The following is a 26,459-nucleotide window of genomic DNA, read 5'->3' as shown; positions in this document are numbered from 1 at the left end:
GTTCATTTTGCGGTTGCAGGGCAAGACTCTTCAAGGCATGTGCAGACTGTGGGACTGGGGATGGGCTATCTCCTGCTGCTAGGAGACGAGAGGCTGACTCCTGTTCCTCCTGCGGTTTCAAGTTGGTAAGAATTTGCAGTGAGAGATAAAGAGCACAGGATAAGGGTGGGGGCACACTACAACTCTGAGCTTGGAGGAGTCTGTCCTGTTGTTCATCTGCTGAGCCCCGGACTGTGTGGCTGATATAACCAGCACCTTGTCTCTCCAGAGTGGCAGTCTTGGGCTAGCTTTGCCTGTTGCATTTGGTTGCCATGGCAGCAGAAAAAAATGATGAAAAATGGAAACACCTGGCAAGCAGATGCAGAAACTTGACTGTTCAGTTTTCCTTCCTGGTCTAGGAGTCGGCATTTGTGACAGTCACAGGTAGGGGAAGAGGTGGTGATGGTGTTCTTAGTTCATTCAGACACCTGGTTTTTGACTTGGCTTTTGGTGTCGATGTTCCCAAGGGCATTAGCACCGGGGATGCAGTCATTACCAGGCAGCAGTCACATCTCAGGCTCTGTCTGTGCGGGATGAAAATGCTGCAGTGGTGGCTTGGCTGTGTGTGGAGGGTAAGCTGCTGCTTGCAAACAGTCATTTTGTTTCTTCCCGCGAGTACCCTTCTTGTCCTCCTCTTTTATTTCCCGAGTCTGGAAAATGCCCAGATCTCCATTAGAAAGGGCTGTTTTCTAGTGAGGGTCGTGGCTGCCTGGTAAACCAAGAGAAGCTGATATAGGCTAGAGGAGGGCTTATAAGTGTCTTGGGTTAGAATTTTAGTATCTCTGAAATAGCAAAGCAAAAGTGAAGGGAACAGTAGAGGTCAAGGTCTGATTCTTTCCCAGCACAGATAGAAGCATGGAGCCTGGACAGTAGACAGCCCAAGAAACTGGTCCAAGGTCACACGGCTGAGCAGGACTCAGGCTGAGTTCAGAACAGTGTTTGGGTTTGGGGATGGGGAGGGGAGCCCATGAGGCTCACTAGGTTATTTTCATGCCAGGTGAGGGGTGCTCTTTGGGCTGGTTTCCAGCTCCTGAGGTGGGGTGGGATGAGGGTGTGTTCCAGAGGGGAGTTGCGGGGAGGGGAAAGAACACAGAAAGCCATAGTTGAGTAACAAGGCCACAGTTGCTGAATGAAAACCCGTGTCAGACAGCCTCCCCCAGGGTGTTGGGAGTATACAGTGAGCGTTGGCGGTCTGTGTGTGTCTCTTTCTCTGAGAAGAGGGGGTGTGGAGGTGTCTGCCTGCTTGGGACAAGAACTTTCTTTTATTACTGCTTTTCATTGTGCATTGCTTTCCCCAAACCCCTTAGGTGGTGGGTGTGAGCACTTTAAAAAATTTGCTGGTTGTTAGTGAGTATGCCTCTTCTCATACACCCTGCTGTCATAGCATTAATTTTAGCTGAGCTCTCTGTGTGGAATACTTGAGGACAGAACATGAATTTGGGGACCTATTTTCCCCCCAAAGAATTGATGGGATACAAGTGACATCTAATAACATCTTCTCAATAAAGGATTCCCAATTCCCAATAGCTTTCTAACCTCCTGGGGAAAGAATAGGAGCCCAGTTCCCCACAAGTTTATTGTACTTTAAAGGAGCCCCACGTGGATAAGGTGCTCATAGAGGTGTTTATAGGAAATGATTGTTTAGAAGTTAATTGTTTGGCACTTTGAATTTTCTGGAGAGAAGTGCCTTGGAAATAAAAATAGAATGTACCTGAGATTTAAATTCTGGCGTGTCCACTGGTAAAGCCATGACGGTGCTTTTCATTTAGTGCTGCGTTCATAATTTTTAAGATGTTCTTTCACTCCACACAACCACCTTGTGAGATGAGAGTAGTTTTCACCCTATTTTGTAAAAATGGAAACTGAGGCCCAGAGAAATGATGTGACTTGTGGAGGAGAGACTAAGCTGCGGAGCTTTGTTGAGACCCAATTATTCCGGGCTCCTGGGCTTTCCACCACTCCAGGATCCTCTTAGTTTGGGGATTGGTCCTTGGGGCTGAGAAGAGCAAAAGCCTGCTTCTGTCAGACCCTGGGACTTGCCATGGGATGGTGTCTCTTGTGAAGACCAGGTTTTGGAGTCCAGCTTCTGTCTTGGGCAAGTTATTAATCTGTCTTAGCCTCAGTTTACCTCACCTGCAAAATGGAGATGGTAAAACTGGCTTTTCAGGGTTAAGTGCAATAATGTAGTCTAACTGCCTGGCACACAGTAGGTGGTGGGCAAGTACAGCTCCGTCCCTCTGCTTGCTTGACTTTGTGTACTCACATTAAGGGTTGGTGATTCTTGGCTTGGTGACATACTTATTATGACAGCAATAGGGTAGAAAAGGGTCTTGCTGTGATCCCACTTCAGCTTGCTCCTATTCATAATGTTAACCAAGAGGCAGCCAAGGATCCCACTAACCAAACTCACCTAAATTCAGACCCAACAGAAAAACAAATTCTGAATTCATAACCTCCCTCTTACTACATCTGTCAGTGTTCTATGCATTTACTCCTGGATGTGCAGGTAGCAGAAGCAGTTCCTTTTATAAAGGGGGAAATTGAGGGACATAGAAAGTGATTTCCTGTCCAGGCTCACTTGACACATCCTTGAGGAAGTTTGGAGTAGAATGAAGTCACTTTCCTACTGGCTTTCTCCAGACTGATTTTTGTCTAGTCCTAACTTCTTTTTTTGTTCATTTCAGCTGAGAGGCAGTTAAGACTCTAGCTCACTGTTTTGAACTTCAGCCCACACCCCTCCAGCAAAATAATCAGCATTCATGTAGCCCAAGCCAAGGAAAGAGATGCCTTTGTTCAGATCGTTCCACTGTACTTTGGGAATCCAGATAGTACAGAAACCTGGCAAACAGGCTTTTAAGTTAATAGATTTTATTTAATGACACCAAGAGTCTGTCTTCCCATAGCGTGTGCAGGTTTTTTGGTCTCCTCTCTTGGGATCTGTGTGACTCATGTGCCTGAGGGCATGCTGTTAACTGAACCACCTTTCACAGCGGCTCAGCTCAGGGGCACAGGCACTTCTCTGGGGGAGGGGACGGTTTTTGAGTGAAACCTGTCAGGAGATACCTCAGTCTGAGGAACTGAGGACAAGTCAGTGTCTGCCCCACCAGGCTTTTAAGTGGGGAACACACCTATAAGGTGATTCTTTTAGTATCTCTCTTCAGGAGGCTATACACATAACACTATTTATATTTCCACTTCTCAAAACAGTGTGGTAAACAACCTCCAGAACTTTCCATCAGAGCCAGCTTTTCAGCCAAGTCAGAAAATTGTTTTTGAGACTTTTTTAAAAAGTCTATTTATTTTTAGAGGGGGTGGGGAGCAGGGGCAGAGAGAGAAGGAGAGAGAGAATCCCAAACAGGCTCTGTGCTGCCAGTGCAGAGCCTGATGCAGGGCTCAAACTCATGAACTGTGAGGTCATTACCTAAGCTGAAACCAAGTGTCAGACTAAGCCACCCAGGCACCCCAAGACTTTTTTATATCCTTGTTTTTGGGTACCAAATGGTGTCCCAAGCATGACCACCACCTGTTTTTGTTTTCTTTTTTTCTTTTTAACTAGTTGTAATTCCAGATAACATCTAATTATTTCCAAAAGTCATATTCACCCTTGGAGGAGACCTGGGAGATCATTACCGACACTGAGGAGATTCAGAGGAACATCCTCTGAAGGCAGATCTTGCCACTTGACTGAGTGAGTAGCTGCGGGCACCTTGTTCTTTCAGAGAGCAAGGTCAGGGACTGCCAGCTAGAGATGGAGACTGTTGCTCCAGCTGGGAGCTGTCCCTGCCCATGGAGAGCCCTGATGAAGACACTGTTTATAGAGACAACATGGTTCCCTCTCTGGGGCAGATTTAGTTTGGGCTATTTCTCCTAATAAGCCAGCTTTCTCTGAGTGTGGCTGAGTAGAGGTCTCTATAGAATGAGGAATGGAATTGTCTTCATGGTTTTCCTCCTCCTCCTCTTGTACTCTGCCCCCCCCCGCCCCCCCCCCCCCCACTGTGGTCCACTGTCCCTCACTAATGTTCAGTGTTGGGACCACAGCCAGTCCTTCTCCAGCTGAAATCTGTTCATAATTGGCTTCCTAGGTGGTGATTGTAACCCTTTCCTCATCCACCCAAGTCTGTAGGACAGCACTGTTGTCTGGAGGAGCTTCCTGGCCAGCCAGCATCCCCGAATGGGATTGGGGACATGAGACTAGAAAGCAGGAGGTGATTAGAGTCAGAGCTCAAGATACAGAAGTTGTGCAAATGGCTGTCCATCCTGGATTTTCTGGACCAGTCACACATCCAGATAGTCTTTCCTTTGTCTCACAGAGGAGGAGCATATGACTCTTGATCTCGGGGTTGTGAGTTCAAGCCTTATGTTGGGCATAGAGTTTATTTAAAAAGAAATAAAAATAAAGAAAAAATAAAATGATGTGGATGTTTTCAAAATAATGGAGAAAATGTTTACATTATGTTTTAAAAATCAAAATGCGAAATCATAAACACAGTGTGATCACAGTTATATAAAAAGAAAAAAACACTCTTCTCTCCCCTACCCCCCAAAACCCAGACGTATAAAAAAGAATGGAAGTATATATACCAAGTGTTAAAAATGGTTTTCCTTTGGGTAGCTAGACTATGGTAATTTTTTTTTCTTTTTGTTTAGCTTTTTTTCTTATATTTCCCAAATATTCTATAATAATCCTCTATCAGTATTTTAAGTGGGAGCAAATTAAACTTGATAAAATCTCAAATATTGTCGGACTTTGTGTCCTGAATTCTGGCTCCGAGATACAACTGCCATAACTGATGCATCCTGAGAAGTCATCTTTGTCTCAACCTCTGGACATCTGAAAGTCAGGCAAGACTAGGTTCCAGGCCGACGTTTTGGGCATAGTTCTGCCTGGAGGCAGGGACTGGACAAGGCAGCCTCTCAGGGCCCTTCTCACCCCCGGTTGGCGATTATCTTTTTGCTGCATGCAGCCTCTGCCAGCAGTGAGCTGAGTGCGGTGACATTCTCTGAGTGGGGAGCAGTAACAAAAGTCTGGCTGAGATGGAAGCCGGGGGCGGGGAATCTGGGGTGAGTGCCTGAGCGGATAAGGAGCCAGTAATCTTTCTGCCTGGTGGGACTTGCACCCCGAGCTGCCAAGCATCCGGCAGAGCTCAGCCCTTTGGAAAGCCAGTCCCACTGCAGTGGTCCTGCCGCTGGCACAGTGTGGAGAGCATGGTGGCTACGGCTACTTCTGTGAAGAAGTAGAGGTGCAGGGTTTCGGGGCTCTGTCTTGGGGCGCAGGAAGGATCACTTATCCTTAGAGCAGTAATGGTTTTGAAGGAGGCAGCACATCTCCAAGGTGGAAACTAGGACTTTCCCTGGTGGCACCTGTGTAAAAGTGAGCCTGGTGAACGGACACCCAGAGGGCTGCTTCCTCACTGCGTCCTGTCTGGATCCTCCTTCCTCTCAGGCTCCTAGCCCCGGCCTTCAAGTCAGATTGTCTCCGCTCCTCAGGGAAGAGAGCCTCAGTTTACTGCAGCTGCCTGGGTCCTGTTGCCTGTAGAGAACCCAGCCACAGAACAATGAGACGTACGCTTTGAGGACGGCTTGCTGATCCTGGAGTTAGAGTTTGGGAAGCAGGCATCAAGCTGTTTGAGGATAGGCATTGAATTTGTTGCAGGCATTTGCTGCTACCCGGGCTTTGAAAGACTCTGGCAAATGCTGGGGATCTGTGGAGGCAGGTGAGAAGGGTTCTCTGTAGTGTCTCTTGAATGTCATATGGAGATGTTCCCAGAGATCTGGCTCTCCCAGGGCAGGTGGAGCTTCTCGATGGGAAGCATGGTGTCACTCGGTGCTGTTGGGGATGCACTAAGGGGGATCTTCATTGGGGACCCAGGCATGTCTCATTGCTTCCTGTTTCCAGGCATGGCACAAGGGGTTAATATCTCTGATGGTTCTATTTTGGGGTAAAAGAGTGTTCCTAGAATAGGACTCTTTGTTGAGTGATCTATTTTGGGAGGCAAGCCCCACTGGCGTTTATGTAAGTGATTTTCTGTATGTATCTAGGGGTGTGGATGTGTGCGCAAGTGATTTCTTGTTACTAATTATAAACAGCTTCTTTTGGGAGCCAGGGAAATGGAGGGGTGTGTGTGCGCGTGTATGTAAGGAGTATGGGTTGTTTGTGTAAAAAGTGGTACAACTGTTGGTGCCCATGTGATGGGGCAGTTGCCACAGATAACCTGAGTAAGAGCGTAAATGTGGGGACCTTAGGACAGCAGGCAGGAATGATGGCCTTGGCCCCTTGGTGGGTTGTCAGGCCATGGAGGTGGACCATCTGTTATCCTCTAGACTCCCTGAAGCACATGGACATTGTGGTCTTCTGGATGCAGTCTAGACTCAGGTGGTCTCCAAAAGATCAGTCGTGGGTTGTCTGAGGCATATCAACCGGTTCTTGTCTGTGATAAATCTCAGATTCCACTTTCAGTGCAGCCTGGTACTTACTGGACTTTCCTGTGTTTTCCCACAGGCCACATCCACATATGTCGAAGCAAGAGAGAAACCAAAGACCGTCCAGCATGGTCAGTGAAACATCCACAGCTGGAACCACGTCGACCGTGGAGGCCAAACCTGGCCCCAAGGTGAGCTCCTGGCCACTCATTCCTTCTTTCCACCCTTTACTATTTTGCAGATGCCCACTGACTGTCACTATTATTTTGTGAGGGAGGCTTGTAAGAAGTATCCTCCCCAAATGACAGATCAGGAAATGGAAACCAGTTGGGGTTATGTCACTTGTCCAAGAAAACAGGTGATTGCTGGCAGAACCAGGATTGACACCTAGGTCCCCGTGTGCATTCTTCATTTTTCTGGCTTGTCTTGGGAGGGCCGTGCCTCTGTTCACAGGTGTGTTAGAGACTGCCTGGTGAGATTTGTGACAGGTGGTCCTGAGGAAAGGTGAGATGTGGGAGCATTGAGGAACAGGGAAGAGAACCGGCATTGCAGAGAAGGGGTGAGTGCTAAGGACTGAACCCAGATAGGAAGGGGTAGATGTCTGGAAATTGGCAAAATTTGTGACTGAAAAGTAGCTTTGCTCCAGAAAGACTAGGACATATTAGGACCAATAGCTGCTGGTGAAAGTTGATTGAAAAATCCCTTTAAATGTTTTTTTTCTCTGTGAGCCGGATGGGAAGCTTGCTAGGTCTTGGATTTGCCTTTTAATTGAAATGCTGTGGCCATGTGCCCACCTATTCCAGTCTCTTTCGATCAAGGTGCTGCTGCTTGGAGTAAGGCAGAGGAGCCCGCAGCTCTCTTATCATGCAGGTGCTTTTTGTGACTCCATAATTTCCCCTGCTGCTAGAATTCAAGTCTGCTTTTTCCTAGATCATGAAGTCCAGCAATAAAGTCCACAGCTTTGGGAAGAGGGACCAGGCCATCCGGAGGAACCCCAATGTTCCGGTGGTGGTGAGGGGGTGGCTGCACAAGCAGGTGAGGAGACTGGGAAGGGAGAGTGAGGGAGGGGAATGACTCTTGCTGATTGTCTTCCTTATTCTGGCCCCTGGGAGCTGCAAATAGACTCCTAATAAGCTCTCTCTTCCTGAGTTCATCTGAGGCAGGTTTGTCTGCCCAGTGGTTACACCTTGCCTCCCCAAACCCACTTGACCACATGGGCCCCCAGTGCTACTGGCTGCCCTGGGACCCAAGCACTAGTGTGGGTGGGTCACACAAATCTAGCCTTCCTGCCAATCCCCTGCCGGCACTTGCCTTTGTTATCATTTGGCCGAAAAACCCCATCTTTTCCTCTCCCCTAGTCTAGCACACATATCTAGCTCCCCTAGCCCCTCAGATTCCAAATCAGCCAAATCCAGCTCATTGCCTCCTCACCCCAAAACAGACACATCTCTCACCTGTCCTATTATTGCCCTCAGTCTCTCACGTATCATACCATCCGAAAAACACACATCAAACACCAAGGGCAATGATGTGGATTTTTACTAAAGGCTCTACAAGAAGACAGAGGAGGGCATTATGTTGCACGCCACACAGAAGAAATCCCTAGAAGTCCCCTTGAAATCTATCTCTCTCAGTCTCCCCTTGGTAACTCCCATAGCTCTCCAGCCTCCTCTGTCAGACACTGTGCTGACACCTCTCTCAATGGTACCCTTTTCCCTCATGGCTGTGTCTCTTTCCTTGCCTCTCTGCCCGTCTCTTTTACCTGAGTAACCTGGCTTTCCCATCTGCATCCTCATCCCCATTAAACAAAAGCATGCTCCTTTGAAATGTGGAGGGAGAGGGAAAGGGCTATAAGTAATTCTTCTCCCCAGCCCCCACTGTGGCTGTGCTGGAACTCTAACAGCGACCTGTGTGGAGTACTATGGACACACAGCACAGAGAATGTAGCTCTCTTTGGGGGGAGTCCTGAAAGGCTTCCCAGAGGAGGTGACATTTGCACTAGGTGTGGAAGGATGGAGAGGAGTTTTCCAAATAAAGCAAGATCTTAGAGATAATGTGGTTAGTGCAGAAGATATAACCAAGAAATGTATGAATTCAGCAAGTTAAATTTGTTTTTAGCACTTTAGTAAGTAGAGAATGAACAAACTTCATCTTGTGCTTAGGTTTAGAAACTGTAATAACTTTGTTATTTTTTTTAAATTTAAACTTGTTGAAAACTTTTGCAGAAGGAAAACAGTTTTAACAGCTAAAAGCAAGTTCTGGAATTTTCCTAGATTTGGAAGAAAACGGACCTTGCAACACTACTGTTTTCCTGCTCTGGCCTAGTTTTCTTAGAATTTTCACAATCACCTAAAATATTTTTAATAAATGTATTTTTATTTTATTTTACTTTAAAGTTTATTTTGAGAGAGAGAGAGGGCATGAGAATGTGTATGAGTAGGGGCGGGGCAGAGAGGGAGACAAAATCCCAAGAGAATCTCTGTGCTATCAGTGCAGATCCTGATACAGGGCTCAAACCCATGAACTGTGAGATCATGACCTGAGCCGAAACCAAGAGTCAGATGCTTAACCAACTGAGCCACCCAGGCGCCCCTTGATTTAGATTTTAGATGAGTAAAAATAGATTCACAGTATGAGACAATTAGATAGCAAGATAATCCAAGTCTTTTTACACTGAGTGGAAGGCAAATCCATGACAAAATCAGCCCCTTATGATCGAGAATTGAACTCCCATCAAATGAGAACTTTGCCTCAATGATTAATTAGCTAACTTAAATTCCTTTGTTCCATACTATGTAAATAAATTTTCTCATCAGCATAAATATTTTTACAGAATAGCACCCAAGTAAATAAATAGCTTCCTTTTTGTTAAAAGCTGATTTCTTTTGTTTTTTAATTATTATTATTTAAAAAAAAATTTTTTTTAACGTTTATTTATTTTTGAGACAGAGAGAGACAGAGCATGAACGGGGGAGGATCAGAGAGAGAGGGAGACACAGAATCTGAAACAGGCTCCGGGCTCTGAGCTGTCAGCACAGAGCCCGACGCGGGGCCCGAACCCACGGACCGCGAGATCATGACCTGAGTTGAAGTCGGACGCTTAACCGACTGAGCCATCCAGGCGCCCCTAATTATTGTTATTTTTAATGTTTATTTGCTTTTGAGAGAGAGAGAGACAAAGTGCGAGTGGGAGAGGGGCAGAGAGTGGAGACAGAGAATCCGAAGCAGCTCTAGGCTCTGAGCTGTTAGCACAAAGCCTGGCACGGGGACTCGAACCCACGAACCTTGAGATGGTGACCTGAGCTGAAGTCAGACGCTTAATGGACTGAGTGAGCCACCCAGGCTCCCCAAAAGCTTATTTCTTTCATGGAAGAACTGTATTTTTGAATCCATATCTTCCTTTCTAAAAGAAGGATACTTACATTAATCTGTTTCCAGGACATACATAAAACTTCCTTGGGATAAACCATCATTGAATCTAAATTTTCATGTCCTATAAAAAAATGGCCATGCAATAAAAATTCATTAATTCATTAATTTATTGGATGAAAGAGTGGATATGGGTAAGTCTTGGTTGCAGCATCATGTCGTGCATGATTGGGAAGGGGGAATAGTGTGCTCACATATTGTCTGAGTAGTTTTCTTTGCTTTGCAGGACAGTTCTGGGATGAGGCTGTGGAAAAGGAGGTGGTTTGTGCTTGCCGATTATTGCTTGTTTTACTATAAAGGTGAGCTGCAGCTCAGGCCACCAAGGGCTCTTTGTGCTGGAGGGGGTGGTGAGGTGATAACAGGTGGTTATGTTCTCAAATCCAGTGAGTGGACCAGTGGCCTGAGCTAATTTAGAACCTATTTACTTGCCCAAGTGTTCACTTTTACATATGTGGGTGGTTGGTCACTTCATTTTATACCAGTCCCTGCACTGGAGGTGCCATTTGTTGAGTTAAAATAAGTAGGATCCAGTTTGTCTGCTACTTAGGGTCTCCAAGTCTGGAGTTGTCTTAGCTTCTACCCTTTTGAGGACATAGGTATACCTTTGACACAATCTGGAGAGGTGGGAAGTATAGATAAATCATTGTATTTTGTAACCTGCTGTCTGGATCTATCCCCTACTATATTTATATTGGATGGACAGCTGGTGAGTTGAGTTGACCACATGAACATTTATGGAGCCCCAGCACATAGAGTTAGGGGCTGTGCAATAGTGAGAAAGAAGTAAGGCTCGAAACATGGAGGAAGAGAGAGTTTACTTTTTTTTTTTTTTCAACGTTTATTTATTTTTGGGACAGAGAGAGACAGAGCATGAACGGGGGAGGGCAGAGAGAGAGGGAGACACAGAATCGGAAACAGGCTCCAGGCTCTGAGCCATCAGCCCAGAGCCTGACGCGGGGCTCGAACTCACGGACCGCGAGATCGTGACCTGGCTGAAGCCGGATGCTTAACCGACTGCGCCACCCAGGCGCCCCGAGAGAGTTTACTTTTAAGACAGACTAGTCTGTGTTAGGTGCTTTAGAAGGCATTCAGTGTGCTTAAGCAATTCAGGAGGAGCAAGAAATTCCATATTGGAGAATTTAAGGAGCGTTTTTAGAACAGATGGGATTTGAGTTGGGCTTGTAAAGGTGGGTAGAGCTTTGCTTTTGCGTATGGGGGAGATGGACATTTCAAGGAGAGGAGACAAGTTGAATAAAGTTCTAGAAGCAGAAGAAGGTGGAATGACAGACCTGTGAGGCCCGAGTGAATTTTGCATGCAGGACATACTAGGAAAGAAGGCTCAGGATGTGAGTAAGGACCAAAATGCAAGAGGGCTGTGACACCAGGCAGAGGAAGTTGGGTTTCATTTTGCATCCAGTGAGCAGGCAGCAAGTGCTTTTGAGTAGGAGAGTGACAGGACCAACTCTATCATTAGGAAGTTACCTCTATAATGAAGATGGTTTAGAAGAGGAAGAAAATAGATGTAGAAGGTAGGATGTTTTGCACGTGCTCTAACTTTGCCTGTGAGGTTTGCTCCTCACAGAAGGCCCTTCCCCGTCCTTTAAAACACTTTAAATGTTGCCTTCTGAAGACTTCTCCACTTCCCCAGACTGTGTGCCACTTCTGCCTCTGTGTTCCCACAGCATTTTGTAAACTGTTGTATTTCAGGAGTTAGCAGGTGGTGCTGAGCACGTTTACATGCCTGCCTCTGCCTCTGTCTGTTTCACCTGTGTCGTTCCAGCATTAGCACAAAGGTCTCCAGGGGGCACCTGAGTGGACAGTCAGTAATTGCAGTAGTCCTGGGAAGACATTTGGAGTCCTGAACTGGGGCAGTGGGATGGACCAACCCAAGGAAGGTGCCACAGCAGGCTATTCTGATGTGTTTTTTTTCCATTCAAAGACAGCCGAGAAGAAGCTGTCCTTGGGAGCATCCCTCTGCCCAGCTATGTGATCTCGCCTGTGGCCCCTGAGGACCGTATAAGTCGCAAGTATTCCTTTAAGGTACTGCCCCTTCCCATCTAGTACAGCAATTCCACCCTAAGAAACTTTGTTTTCCCAAAAATGGCTTCATAAAAGCAGTTGTTTTCTGTGGGGAGAAAGGAGAAGTTAAGAAGCTAGAGCACTTCCGGTGCATGTTAACAAAGTTATAAATTCTTTAAACAAGAATAGCATCACAAGTGCTTTCATTTGTATCTGAGCTTCTGAGTCCCCCACCCTTGCTCAAGTGTTCAGACCCCTCTTTTCCTCTCACTACTAGTCCTGTGATTGCATGTGGGTTCCTCCTCATGTGTTCTTATCACTGTAATCAGCCAGTCTAACTAGTATCCAGCCACTTAGTGCAAGTGATGGTCCCTCATAATGGACTTACGTCAATTATATTATGAAGACCTATATTCAGGGTCAGTGGCTCATGTTGAAGGGTTTTTGAGTTTGTCCACTTTATCTTGTTGAAAAGCAAGTAGAGTCAAATTTGGTTTATTTTCTGGATCCCGGAAAAAAAATCCCTCTGGATCCCAAGGGAAATCCCTTCAACAATAGAACCCCCTTTCTACTTTGTCATCATGCCATGTGGAGTGAGTGCGGCCATGATAATTGATGGCAGTCCTTTACACCCTCTAGCATCTTCAGAGCCAGGTGTGGAGGCTCCAGGAAGGTGGTGGTCGGGCCCAAATTTGGGGAATCCTGAGGCCATCTCCTTTAGCGACCTCCACACATTCCTTCACTGATGCTGTTTCTTGGGTCCTCCAGGGATGGTGAGGATGGGGAAGTGTTGAAATTATACTTTACTGACAGCTGAGTGGAAGTCTCAGCACTGAAGCAGCAGCCTTTGGTGCTAGTAGCCACGGGGAATGCCCTCTCACACTGCTCAGGATGCAGGGCAATGATGAGCCTTTCAAGTGGGGTAGCGGCTCCTGCCCCCACTACTTATGTAGCTTAGCTATTCCCATGTTGAAGGTATAAGATGAGTACTAGATGGTGGGTACTAAAGCAGAGGTTGAACAGAGGTCAAGTTTGCCAGCCAGAGATAGTTGAAGGATCATGGAAAAGCACATGATAACACAGCCACTGTTCTCTGTAAGGGTTAAAGAAAGCATTGGTGTATGGTGTCTATGGTATCACTGGAAGGTGATAATCTGCATCAGTGTCTTGACTGGGAGTCCATTGTGGGGGTGGTGGTTGGAAAATCAGTCTCATCTTTTACCTTTCTTTTCCGGGCTGATGCTTCAGCTTTGTCCATTGCCAGGTTTGAGCTGTCCCTCTCTTTCCCTTGACTGTCACTATCCCTGATGACTCCAGAGTTGCTGTGGGTTGAAGCTCATTTAATGTTGTGGAGAGCCAATGGGTGAGGCCAGTATTATTAGCTTCATTTTATAGCTTAGGAACATGAGGATTAGAGTGCTTAAGAAACTTGCTCAAAGTCACAAAGCTGGGAGATGATGGTGACAGAACTTGAACATGAACTCTATTCTCTTTCAATTGCATTGTAAAGGGAGGGAGGACAATTTCTTTTTCTTTCTCTCTGCTTTTCTTCCATGTCTGATTTTGGTCACCTCCTGCACACACATTGCAGGAGGTGGAAGGTGATTTGAACTAATGTTCATTGTTGTCATTTTAGGAATACTCTTCTCTTTAATAGTTCAGAAGCCTCTCCTGCTGATGACTGGCTTTGAAAACATTGTGTTCGGTGGGTTTCAGACTGGTCCTTTGCAGCCTAAAAGTCTTCCTCAGAAAGCCTTCCTTTCTGGGGTTCAGTGTTTTTGCTACTAGGCCAACAGTAAGGATAATGTATGTAATTTTTTAGGACAGCTTTTGAAGTATGGTCAAAGTAACTGATTGTAACTATATATATTTCATCTTAACACTTCACTGGGAGGTGTGAAAACAGATTTAGAAAAACATCCTTAATGTGTCATAGATTCTTCTCTTTCTGAAAAAAAATTTTTCTTAGAAAGACTTCACCAAGAGTGTTCCCTAAATCTTTTGTCTCAGAGATAGAAGGCATGCGTGTGTTTGGTCGGGGGTGGGGTGGGATTTCCCTGTTGTGGGGATCCTCAGGGTCTGAGAGCAGAGAAAAGCTACTGCAGACAAGTCTAGTGGTTTTCAGCTGGTTCTCCACAGAGGGTTGTGGTTTCCTTCGTGCGAAAGAGTTCCCTTTCCTTTGGGTTGAAGCATTGTTCTTTTAGGGGCCAGAAAGTGGACCCCTTGGGCAGTACAGCATCCATGTTACTGGGCATACTGAAGAATGCATAGTGTTTTGTGCTCTGGGCCTTACACCTGTCTCTGATGTGAGTTCTTTCCAGATCTGAAATTCTCTGACTGTTGCTAGGGCACCTTGCTTGAGATTGTTGAGAGTATCTGTAATGGTAGATAGGCACCGCCAGAAAGGTTATATGGACCTTTCCTTGTCTTTTTCGACTGTGCCTGCAGCCTGGCAGCCCCTGTGCATTACCAGGAAGGCTGGTGCTAGATGGACACAGGCCTTTTATGCTCTGTTAGCTCACCTGGGGCTCCTCCCCAAAAAGCTCCTATTGGATGTACAGCCACCCTTCACCTCCTGGTCACCTCTGAGCAGGCTTGCCCCTCGGATCCAGGATCTGGAGCAAAAAACATCCCTGTGCAGCCAAGTGTCCAAGGATTTTCAATGCAGAGAAAAGCTTTTATTACTCCCTTTGAGCCATTCTTCCTCCCTCAAGACCAAGGTTTCCTGACCTGAGCTCTACAGACCCCCAAGGGTCAATGGATAAATCACATCTTTTTTTTAACCTACAATGTTTTCTTTGATTAAGAAAGCAGGCAACAACAGGTATCCATAGCATCTGTGCCTTGGTCACCCTAGTAACCAGAGAGATCTTCATATCACATTACGACTGTTGTAAATATCTTGAAATAGCATTATGCTCATTGCCACTTTGAAGTGACAATAATTATTACTACATTTCTTATATAATGAATTATTAAAGAAGCACCTATATCACTATACCACATTTAAGAAAATTTTGGTAACTGTATTTCAGTATAGCATATTTATGAACACTTAGAGACATCCTGAGAAGGGTTCTTAGGATTTATGAAACTGTCCAAAGGGTTCATGCCCCCCAAAAAATTAAGACCCCCGCTTTAGATTCTGGCTAAAGGCCAGCCAAGATGTGGTTTTTCACTTATTTATATTCACCCAACTTTCACTGAACTCCACTGTTCTACCTGGTAGGATATAGATGCTAGGGATAGAACAATGAGAAGGACAAAATCCTTGCCTTCGTGGAGCTTATATTCTAATTGTTTTAAATGTTTATTTCTGAGAGAGAGAGAGAGAGAGAGAGAGAGAGAGAGAGAGAGAGAGAGAATATGAATATGAGCAGGGGAGGGGCAGAGAGGGAGGGAGACACAGAATCCGAAGCAGGCTCCAGGCTTTGTCTGAGCTGTCAGCCCAGAGCCTGACACAGGGCTCCAACTGGTGAACTGTGAGATCTTGACCTGAGGGCAGAGTTAGAGAGGGCAGAAAAGGGTCTTTCAAAGTTTCTAGAAAATTCATTCAGTCAGTCACCTTAGATTACTCAAGTGACTAGTCCTATAATAACATCAATTAACATCTTTTGAGCCTTAAAAATGGTAGGCTGTGCTGTAAGTTCCATATGTGCATTATGTCATTTAGTGCTCACACAGCCTTAAAAGGTAAGTACCATCATCACCCACCCATTTTAAAGATGAGGAAATGGAGGCCTGGAGAGATTGAGCAGCTTGCCCAAGGTTGCTCTGGGGTAAGAAGCCAGGCCCACCATGCACGTCAGGCTAACTCCAGGGCCTGAGCTCTTACCCAGTTCACTGTGCTGCTCATAGCCCAAAGGTTGGGCACCAGGAGTTCCTTCTTAATGTCAATAAATGTGCACCACAGTCTGCGTAAGTTGGAAACCTGACAGTCTTATCCTTGACAGTTGCGGTTCTCAGCTCTCCTGTCCAGTTCATCACCAGGTCCTGCCGATATTACCTGCTAGTTTTGTCCAGACACTGGGTGCTCCTCTCCTTCTCAGCCCCCACCACCATCTCTCACCTATACTTCTGTAATGGTGTCCTGCCCCCTATCCCCTCATCTGCCCCAGCTCAACTCTGACCTCTTCAGACTGCAGCCAGAGTGGTTTTTCCAGACAAAAATCTGATCTTGCCACTCCCCAGCTCGAACTCTTTAATTGCTTCTCCTTGTTCTTGAAAATGAGACAAAACCCTAACGTGACCACGTGGCCCCGGTCACCTGGCCCTGCCAGCTCCAGTGGCCTCATTTCATCCTGCTCTCTCCTTTTCTCTGTGCCAGGCATGCCGGCCTCATCCTTGAATATACTCTTGTCTGTCTTGGGGTCCCACACATCCCACTGCGCTACTTTTACTAACATATCTGCTTACTATGTAGAAGGAAGCTTAAATGTCACTTCCATAGGTAATTCCTTCTCCAGGTCAGGCCAGGTTCCCCTGATGTCCTCTCTCATAGCATCCTGAACTTCTTGACAATGCTTATAACAATTGTAGTTATTTGTCCGTAGTCTTTCTCTTCTTATGTGATTGTAAACTATCTTGACGTTGATTAAGGCTGTTGCTTCAATTTCTGGTACAGTACCTTTCACATAAATAATCAATGATAAATTATTGTTGAATGAATGAATTAGAGAATGAGTCAGTTGATGGGCCCTGGCCTTTGGAGTGCTCCTACATTTCCTCACCTAGGCCTCTATGTTCTAAAGGCTGATGCTGGGGGCTTGGAGTGTGAGCATTCTAGCTTTTATCTCTAGTGCCAGATCAAGACCAAGGTCCTAAGGGCCAGGAGAACAGTCCTATCCCGGGGGGATTAAGTTTTTGAGGTAAAATCATCCTTGCATACATCTCCATTTCCTTTAGCTATAGCCTAAAGTTTTCCATTCGGTCATGCAAAGTTGCCTAATAGGACTGTTGTTTGGAAAGTGAAGAGCAGAGGGGAAGGGAACATCTTTGAGATAAGACTAGGAAGGGGTGAGGAGGCTTCTCATCATCTTGGTTTTGGCATCTTCCTCTGGCTCAGGGCACTTTGGACTTGGGTCACGTGGCCAACTCCCTGCACTTCTCACTTTTGCAGTAAATACATCGTTTATGCCCAATCACAGGCAGAATGTGGCTAAGAACCTGTTGGTTAGAACCAAGGGCAGCTGGATACAGCACATATTGGCAGTTTGATTAGTGACTGAGGTTGTTTGTGATCATGTTAGCTCCTCTGTAATGCTGGATCTAACTCCCAAGGTCCATTTGTGAACACACACGCCAAGTCCCCCTGTTTGAAGGGTGTCCCGTGTTGATTTCCTAGACAAGGCTGGCTCCACAAACACTAGTATAGCAGGAACATGCTCTATCTATCATACCCTTGAGGGCTAGCTATGCTTGTGAGTGGCCTTGTGTCTGGTGGGGTGGGTGCCTGTCCCACCTGTGACTGGGCAGAAAGTCTGGGAGGAGGTATCAGAGATCTTATGGGGTCATTGCATGGGGGAGCTTTTCCAAGAATTTCTGCTGATTGACAGACACAACAAGTTCCTTCTCATTCTGTTCTCACTGCCACGTGTCCACCTGCTAAAACAGGAGGAATCTGGGACAGTGGATAATCCCTTAAACATGCAAGGAAGGAAATCAGGTTTGCTTTGGTCACTGTAGGGACCCTTACCTGCAAGCTAAGTTTGCCTGTACTCTCTTGGAACTAGCTGGATAGATTCAAGTATGTCAATATTAGTAGCAGATCCATAATTAATATGCATTTTGGACCTATATGTTAGGGTGGGTCACAGAAGCAAATGTCGACAGTTTATCAGAGAGTTTTCATCTGTGACCATTAGTGGTTCTAGAAGCATGTCATTTTTCAGCTCCTAATTGGTTCTTTCATTTTGTTTTCTCTGGCTTATCCTTTCATGGGGTCTGCCTTTCTTTCTGGATCCACATTTTTGGACCAGTGATCTGTGTAATCATGCTAATATCTGGGCAGGACCTAGGAGCATTATATAGAGAAGCTTGGGCTTGGAGTCAGATAGACTTATGTACAAATCCTGGTTCCAACTCTTCGTTTATTCCACAAACAATTATTAAGTACCTACTAGGTGCCAGGCACTGTTCCTGGGGATACCGTAGTGACAGACAAAGTCCTTGCTGTAATGGAGTTTATATTCTGGAGGGAAGAGACAGATGATAAGCAAACTAGTATATAAAATAAATGATGCCAGGTAATATTAAATACTATGAGGAATCCATTACTGGGCATGGAGATCTGGGAAAGTTACTTAACATCTCAGACCTTCATCTGCCACATTTGTAAAATACAAATTCTGTCACTACCTCTCAGAGCTATTGGAATTAAAATGAGATTAAAGTCCTGGAAGTAACCAGGAGACACATAACAGGCACTGATCAGATTTGCCGATCTTCCTCTATTTTTTTTTTTGGTCTTCCTTTTTATACCATCTTCCTATGTAGATTTGATGAGGTTTTTCATTACAACTTTAAGACAGGCCCCTACTTATCAGAACACAGTGGGGAGAAACTGGTGTTTCCTCTTGTTTGTACCCATCCTGGTTACTTTTCAGTGATCATTTCCATTACCTCTTCACGGACTCTTTGCAAGGATACATGTGAAAGCACTTTGAGGCTTCCTAGCACATAGTAGGTGTACAAGGATTTTCAGTCAAATGTTAGCTCTGTCAAACTCTGTAGTGCCTCTTTGGAGAGCCAGAAGAGCAGCAGCGTTGATGGGCACTCATCACATGTCATGCCCGAGTGGTGAGGCACAGTGAATATCTGCACCAAGCCACTTGCTGTTATTGCTAATTTTTGGCTCAATTCCAGTAATTGCGTGCTTCAGAAGAGCCAAGACAAGGATTCCAGAGAGTCTGCTTCTACAGAATGAGGGTTTTGAAAAACTCTTTCTCACGCAAGCCTTGACTGTGTGGCCCTCCCTAAGCAGGAGTAAGATAAGTAGGAATAGGTGCAGCTGCCTGGCTTTGACCATGGGGACTAGACACAGCTATCACTGGGTCTGACTGTACCAGGAAAGGGGAATCCAGCTGTGATGTTTTCTAGGTGTGGGAACAAGCTGGGTGGTACTTGGGCTTTTAATATGGAAGAGGGAAGAACATGGCCAGAGTGTCTTCTTGTTTTTGCTCCCAGAAGTGAAATGTGCGCTGACCTCTCTGACCTTTGTTTCTGCCTCATGTTTACAGGCTGTGCACACGGGGATGCGAGCACTCATCTATAATAGCTCCACAGGGGGTTCTCAGGCCGAGCAGTCAGGCATGAGGACCTACTACTTCAGTGCCGACACCCAGGAGGACATGAACGCTTGGGTCCGGGCCATGAACCAGGCCGCACAGGTGCTGTCTCGATCATCACTGAAGAGGTCAGTCCCAATGGAGGGTCCCTGTCAGAGCACTTCTCACACTAGGATGGGGATCCAGATAAGAACTCTTAGGTGCCCCAAATTCCACCATTCATTCACTTGTATTAAGCCCTGCCCTTTCTTTGAAGTCCTATTTAACAATGAATTCTGTTGGAAAGATAATGCATACATGGTAAGGTCTCGCTCGCAGAAGTTATCTGGACCTCTCTTTGTTGAGCAGAGAAATGCCAAGGCCTGGGGGCGGGAAGTGACTGCTTGGGATATGGAGCCTTGGAACCTGGTGTGTGTGTATTTCTCATTTTTCCTTCTCTGATGTGTGGTGAGATGGACAGCCTTGGGGCACCAGATTGGGAAAGGGAGAGACAGACAAGAAAGACCTTACAAACTGAAAATGTGCCAAAGGCACCATGTTGCTGAGGCTAGCTGGGAAGCTATTGTCCAGTCACCCCTTTCCTCAAGTGGACAAACCAAGGGTACAATCAGGGATCTTGAAATTCCTGAGTCTTTTGGCTGTGGGTGATTCCCTGAGAGAAAGCACAGGAGGACTATGAGTGGAGTCAGGGGCTCAGAGAAATAAGGTAACCCTAGAAAAGTCAGGATGTGCCTTTAGCGAGTCCTCATCTGACATGGGCCCATTTTTTTCTTTTTTTCTTTTTTAATGTTTGTTTATTTTTGAGAAAGAATATGAGCGGTGGAAGGGCAGAGAGAGGGAATGAAAGGGTCTGAAATGGGCTCCATGCTGACAGCACAGATCCCAATGTGGGGCTCAAACTCACAAACTGCAAGATCATGACCTCAGCCGAAGTTGGATGCTTAGCCGACTGAGCCACTCATGTGCCCCCCATTTTCCACTATCTGAACACGTTGCTGTGTTCAGAGGCCTCTTTGAGTATGGTCTTTCAGTGAGGCCTCAAAACAAAAGGTTATTCTCCAGCAACCTAAAGGTGGGATTTTTTTAGTGACTGTAAATGGATTTCACATGGTGTATTATAGCTTGTCAACCTTTTCCAACTCACGTGTATGTGACTTTTGGTATTAGTGGTACTTCCTAGCTTCATGCCGTCTTTCTTGAAGCAAACAGAGGGTGTAGTGTGACCTCCTTCAAGGGGCCAGCCTGGGGTCTGGCCCTACTCTTGAAGCTTCCATAATACCTCAGTCAAGCATTTCCCATGCTGTTTTTTTTTTTTTTCCACCTTCTGTATAATTCTCAGTATCCTAGACTTCAGGGAGGGATTGTCTTTGTATCTTCTGCACACTTGACACAGAGTAAGCCGTTAAATGTCTGTTGAGTGAATAAGCGAGTGAAAGAATGAATGAATGTGTTAGATAGGACAGGAAGAATGACTATGCTGGAAGTTCCCACATAGACCCTGAATCAGTAACTGCAGGTGTTCAGTCAAATCTGACTCTACCTCCTAGCATTGTCATGCAGCCTGCATTTGTCTCTTGTGTCCATGATGATGATGTGAAAGCATCTGCCATTAGCCTGTGGGCACTCTGTTTAGAGTGACATCGGTATTTCTTTTTAGTTTTTTCCAGTTTTTTTTTTTCTTAAGTTTTATTTATTTATTTTGAGAGAGAGACAGAGCGAGTAGGGGAGGGGCAGAGAGGGAGGGAGACACAGAATCCTAAGTAGGCTCTGCACTGTCAGCATGAAGCCCAGTGCGGGGCTTGAACTCAAGAACTGTGAGATCATGACCTGAGCCGAAACCGGGAGTCAGATGCTTAACCAACTGAGCCACCCAGGTGCCCCAACATTGGTGTTTCTTTGCTACGTCTTATTCCTAGTGCACATGCTGGTTCCTAATGCTGTTTCTTAGTTTTTGTTTTTCATCCTTAAAAAAACCATGTATGTATGTATGTATATACATATACATATATGTATGTATATACACACATTTTAAATAAAATTATACAATAAATGACATTTTTATTATAAAAAAATGCAAAGAGTAAAGACAAAATGTCCTTAATCACCTTCCTAGGGTAATCTCTGTTATCAGGTTAATGGGCATCCTTTTTAACTTCACTTAAATTCATTTATATACATATGTGCACTTAAAGAAATATGTATTTCTTTTGTGTTTTTTTAAAGCACGAATGATAACATCTTGAAAATCTTTATCAGTGTATGTGGATCAGCTTTACTTTGGACTGTTGTATATGGTGTTTTATAAGACCATAATGCTCCAAACCTTAATGGTTTATTTTTTCTCATCTTTTACTATTATAAATAGGCCTGCAATGAAAAACCTTCTACAAGCGTCTGCATGTGTGAGTCTTTCAAATTGCTGGGTCAAAATACAATGTATTTTTAATTTTAATTGATACACCAAGATGCAGTTTAAAGAAAGCTGTATAGTCCACTACCCACATCTTTGCCAGTAGTTGATATTATCAAGATTTAAAATATTTTGCTGAGCTGCTGTGTAGTTAAATAGTATTTCAGTGTATGTCTCCACGATGCTGGGGATCTTTTCTGTTTTTTGGCTACTTGTATTTCCCCTCCACTGAACTGCCTCTACCTTTCCTCTGCCCATTTTTCTACTGAGTTGTTTGCCTTCTCTCGGTGCTTCCTTCCCTGTGTGCTGTGACATCTCCTCAGGTTAGGATGTGGCTTAGTCCCTTGCAGAGGTTGCTTGCAGGCTGTCCACTCTTGTGGTTAACGGAACAGGATGCTGTTTGCCAGTCTTTAATATTCTGGCCTTTTTCCTGTTCTCTTTGATTTCTCAGACATCACCTGAGAGATTTCCTGAGCCTGTTTCTGAGTTCCCTGAGGCCCTGGGGTCCTGATGGCTGGGTCTTTCCCATCTTCTTCTCCATCTTGGACTTTTAGTCTCTTTTAACTAAGGTTGTTTTCTTTTTCATGAAGAAGATCATTCTTCTTGATGAAGTTATGGAACTCAATCTAGAAGTTAAAGAATTTGCCTTTATTTATACTACATCATCTATCCCAGGCAGAGATACTTACATCTAATCATATTCTTTTAAAGCCCTCCCCTTCTTCATTTTAATTCTTTTTTTTTTTTTTTGGTATGATCTTATTTATTTATTTATTTATTTATTTATTTATTTATTTTTAAAATTTACATCCAAGTTAGCATATAGTGCAATAATGATTTCAGGAGTAGAATCCAGTGATTCATCCCCTACATATAACACCCAGTGCTCATCCCAACAAGTGTCTTGCTTAATGCCCCTTGCCCATTTAGCCATCCCCCCACCCACAATCCCTGCAGCAACCCTCAGTTTGTTCTCTGTATTTAAGAGTCTCCTATGTTTTGTCCCCCTTCCTGTTTTTATATTATTTTTGCTTCCCTTCCCTTATGTTCATCTGTTTTGTATCTTAAATTCCACATATGAGTGAAGTCATATATTTGTCTTTCTCTAATTTCACTTAGCATAACACACTCTAGTTCCATCCATGTTGTTGCAAATGGCAAGATTTCATTCTTTTTGATTGCCGAGTAATACTCCATTGCATATATAAACCACATCTTTATCCATTCATCTGTTGATGGACATTTGGGCTCTTTCCATACTTTGGCTATTGTCGGTAGTGTTGCTATAAACATTGGGGTGCATGGGCCCCTTCAAAACAGCACACCTGTATCCTTTGGATAAACACCTAGTAGTCCAATTGCTGGGTTGAGGGTAATTATACTTTTAATATTTTGAGGAACCTCCATACTGTTTTCCAGAGTGAATGCACCAAGTTGCATTCCCACTGGCATGCAAAAGGGTTCCTCTTTCTCTGCATCCTTGCCAACATCTGTCGTTGCCTGAGTTGTTAATTTTAGCCATTCTGACTGGTGTGAGGTGGTATTTCATTGTGGTTTTGATTTGTATTTCCCTGATGATGAGTGATGTTGAGCATCTTCTTATGTGTCTGTTAGCCATCTAGATGTCTTCTTTGGAAAAGTGTCTATTTATGTCTTCTGCCCATTTCTTCACTGGATTATTTGTTTTTTGGGTGCTGAGTTTGATAAGTTCTTTATAGATTTTGGATACTAACCCTTTATTGATATGTTGTTTGTAAATATCTTCTCCCATTCTGTTGGTTGCCTTTGAGTTTTGCTGATTGTTTCCTTTGCTGTACAGAAGCTTTTTATCTTGATGAGGTCCCAATAGTTCATTTTTGCTTTTGTTTCCCTTACCTCTGGAGACATGTTGAGTAAGAAGTTGCTGCAGCCGAGGTCAAAGAGGTTGTTGCCTGATTTTTCCCCTAGGATTTTGATAGCTTCCTATCTTATGTTTAGGTCTTTCATACCTTTTGAGTTTGTTTTTGTGTATGGTGAAGAAAGTGGTCCAGGTTAATTTTTCTACATGTCGCTGTCCAGTTTTCCCAGCACCACTTGCTGAAGGGACTCTATTCCATTGGATATTCTTCCCTGCTTTGTCAAAGATTAGTTGGCTATACATTTGTGGGTCCATTTCTGGGTTCTCTATTCTGTTCCATTGATCTAAGTGTCTTTTTTGGTGACAGTACCATATTGTGTTGATGATTATAGCTTTGTATTGTCTTTAAGTCCAGAATTGTGATTTCAGGAGAGAGATAATCTTGAGCAGGCTTCACGCCCACCACAGAGCCTGATGTGCAGCTTGATCTTATAACTGTGAGATCATGACCTGACTCGAAATCAAGAGTTAGACACTTAAATGACTGAGCCACCCAAGTGCCCCTCATTTTAATTTTAAGAAAAAGAAAAAGTTTGTTTTTGTTTTGCTTTAAATAAACCATCTTCAGCTCCTTCCAGACTCTGCCCTTTTTGCCATCATTCCTGTGGGCCCATTCCACTATAGATCTGTGCTTGATTTTTGTGCGCCAGCTTCCATTTCTTGTGCATGTCCTTTTATAACTTGAGCTCTGAGAGATGCCTGTGTTGTTATACTGGCTTCTTTATTATTAAAAAAAATTTTTTTTAATGTTTATTTTTGAGGGGGGTGAGGGGTATAAAGAGAAAGACGCAGAATCTGAAGCAAGCTCCAGGCTCTTAGCTGTTAGCACAGAGCCTGATGGCAGGGGTCGAACGCACGAACTGTGTGATCATGACCTGAGCTGAAGTCAAACGTTTAGCTGACTGAGCCACCCAGGCACCCCTGTACTGGCTTCTTTAGACCAGCAATGGCAAATTAGTTCTTTCTTGTGTTCCATCTTTGTTCAGTTCATCAAGACTGATTAGGGCACTGGGTCAAAGATAACCTGAGAATGAAACCAAGTTTAACAGGAAGAAGTGTTGTGATTGAAAAGTGATGTCTTGCTTGAACCATTCAGGATTAATTTGCTACCTGAGATTTGGCCTTTTTTTTTTTTTTTTTAACTTTTTCCTACCTAAAGATTTTATAATTAACTATCAGATTCTGGTTTGTGAGGGGCTCCATCCTTTATCTGTTGGGCTGCCTTCCTTCCCTTTTAGGGTCTCAGGTCATTGTATTGTCCCTAGTTTTTCTCTGAACTTGTAACATTTTTCTTATTCTCTTAATAAACTCTTAAAATCCCATAATCATGTTTGCCTAAGTTTCCTTCCTTAAAAAACAAAACAAGCCAAAAAATTTGTCCTACCTTCTGAGTCAGAATAAAGGCAGAATAATATTTCCTCTTAACTTTCTGAGAGATTATCAGCTAAGCAAATCCAGACTCACTAAATGTTCTTTCCCCAGAATAAGATGTTCAGACATTTGGTTAGTTAGAATTATTCATTAGGCAGTACTTAATCTTCCCTTTCCTTCAGTTTTGTGATCTGCATTGGAAAATCTCCATCTGTGTTAAGTGAGGGGCCCCGGTGGTCGTGTAACGGTCTTGGTCTCTTGGGTTGGATTCATTCTTCAGCTCCATGTGGAGGTTCCTGGCAGATCTAAGAAAGATCTGGTGGCAAAATAGCTGCAGTAGCCCTGGACTCCTGTCGTCTGGCTGAAGAAAGTCCAGCAGGAAAGAGCCAGAGTCTTGTCCAGAAACTCTTGTCCAGAGAGAGGCATTCTGATTAGACAGGCTTAGATAATATTTGAACCTTAAATCATGTACTGTGGACAGGGAATATACATGCTGATTGGCACCGATCCAGGATACATTCTTCACTTCTGAGAACCAGGCCACAGGGACTGCGGGCAAGGTAAGGGTGGATGCCCAAGAAATGTTAGGGCTATGGGCAGAGGAAGGAGAAATGACCCATTGGAATGGGATAAAGGGGGTGCAAGCAATTAATGTCCAGGCCAGCTGATTGATTCACCCCCTCACTTCCTACTGTATTGGTTTCTTTTACCTTATGTTCTCCTCCCAGAGCTTAGTGTCTGAAGTCAGATAGACATGGGTTCAAATCCTATCTCTACTACTTTCTAGCTGTGTTACTTGTACAGATTGAGAATGCTTTTTAAACTTTTTCTTAACGTTTATTTTTGAGAGACAGAGAATAAGTGGGGGAGGGACAGGGAGAGAGAGAGACAGAATCTAAAACAGGCTCCGAGCTGTCAGCACTGAGTTTGATGTGGGGCTCGAACCCACAGAACATGAGATCATGACCTGAGCTGAAGTCAGACACTTAATTGACTGAGCCACCCAGGTGCCCTGGGAATGCTTTTTAAACCTCAGTTCAGTGGGTGGTGGGTATTGAGGAGGGCACCTTTTGGGATGAGCACTGGGTGTTGTATGGAAACCAATTTGACAATAAATTTCATATGTTGAAAAAAAAATAAACCTCAGTTCATAGGGCTATTACAAGTGTTAAGTTAAATAAATGAATGTATAACGTGCTTACTTAATAGGATGCCTAAGATACTTTGTATTGGGTATGCTGCCTTCCATAGGGTTTGGTTTGACAATGTCATTGGCCCTTTTTTCTTTACAACCACCCAGTTTCATCAACCATGCCCTGGATCACATTGATGATGAGTCTTCTGTGAGCAAAATGCACTCTTCCTTGTCAGAATGTGCTCATCCCCTAGCAGGGTCATGGTGGTTCTGCTCTGCTCAGGCTCCTGCAGCACCATCCATCCACCTGCCTCTCACCTCCTTCCTCCTCCAGCCTCTTCCTACATCATTACTCTGACCCAGGAGCAGAGTTGAGCACCCTTGCTTCAACTCCTTTCTTTATCCTTTTGTTTCCTACACAGGCTTCAGAGATCTTTGATAGAAATTCATTCA

The 26,459-nt window shown here is 44.5% G+C and overlaps 1 protein-coding gene across 2 annotated transcripts in view; it reads left to right on the top strand.

The window, feature by feature from the left end:
- PLEKHA7 (pleckstrin homology domain containing A7) overlaps positions 1-26,459 on the top strand; it is a 220,594-nt gene that overhangs the window by 136,565 nt on the left and 57,570 nt on the right. For both annotated transcript variants that reach the window (XM_047072238.1, XM_047072237.1), the window contains exons 5-9: positions 6,539-6,650; positions 7,390-7,494; positions 10,115-10,187; positions 11,828-11,928; positions 19,146-19,321. In XM_047072238.1, coding sequence (XP_046928194.1) covers positions 6,539-6,650; positions 7,390-7,494; positions 10,115-10,187; positions 11,828-11,928; positions 19,146-19,321 — 567 coding nt within the window. The remainder of the gene's footprint in view (positions 1-6,538; positions 6,651-7,389; positions 7,495-10,114; positions 10,188-11,827; positions 11,929-19,145; positions 19,322-26,459) is intronic.

The sequence above is a fragment of the Lynx rufus genome, unplaced genomic scaffold (genome assembly GCF_022079265.1).
Source record: "Lynx rufus isolate CCGP_SWC_20201006 ecotype Redwood Valley unplaced genomic scaffold, mLynRuf1.p SCAF_9, whole genome shotgun sequence".
NCBI lineage: Eukaryota > Metazoa > Chordata > Mammalia > Carnivora > Felidae > Lynx > Lynx rufus.
This window is presented reverse-complemented; position numbering and strand designations above follow the sequence as displayed.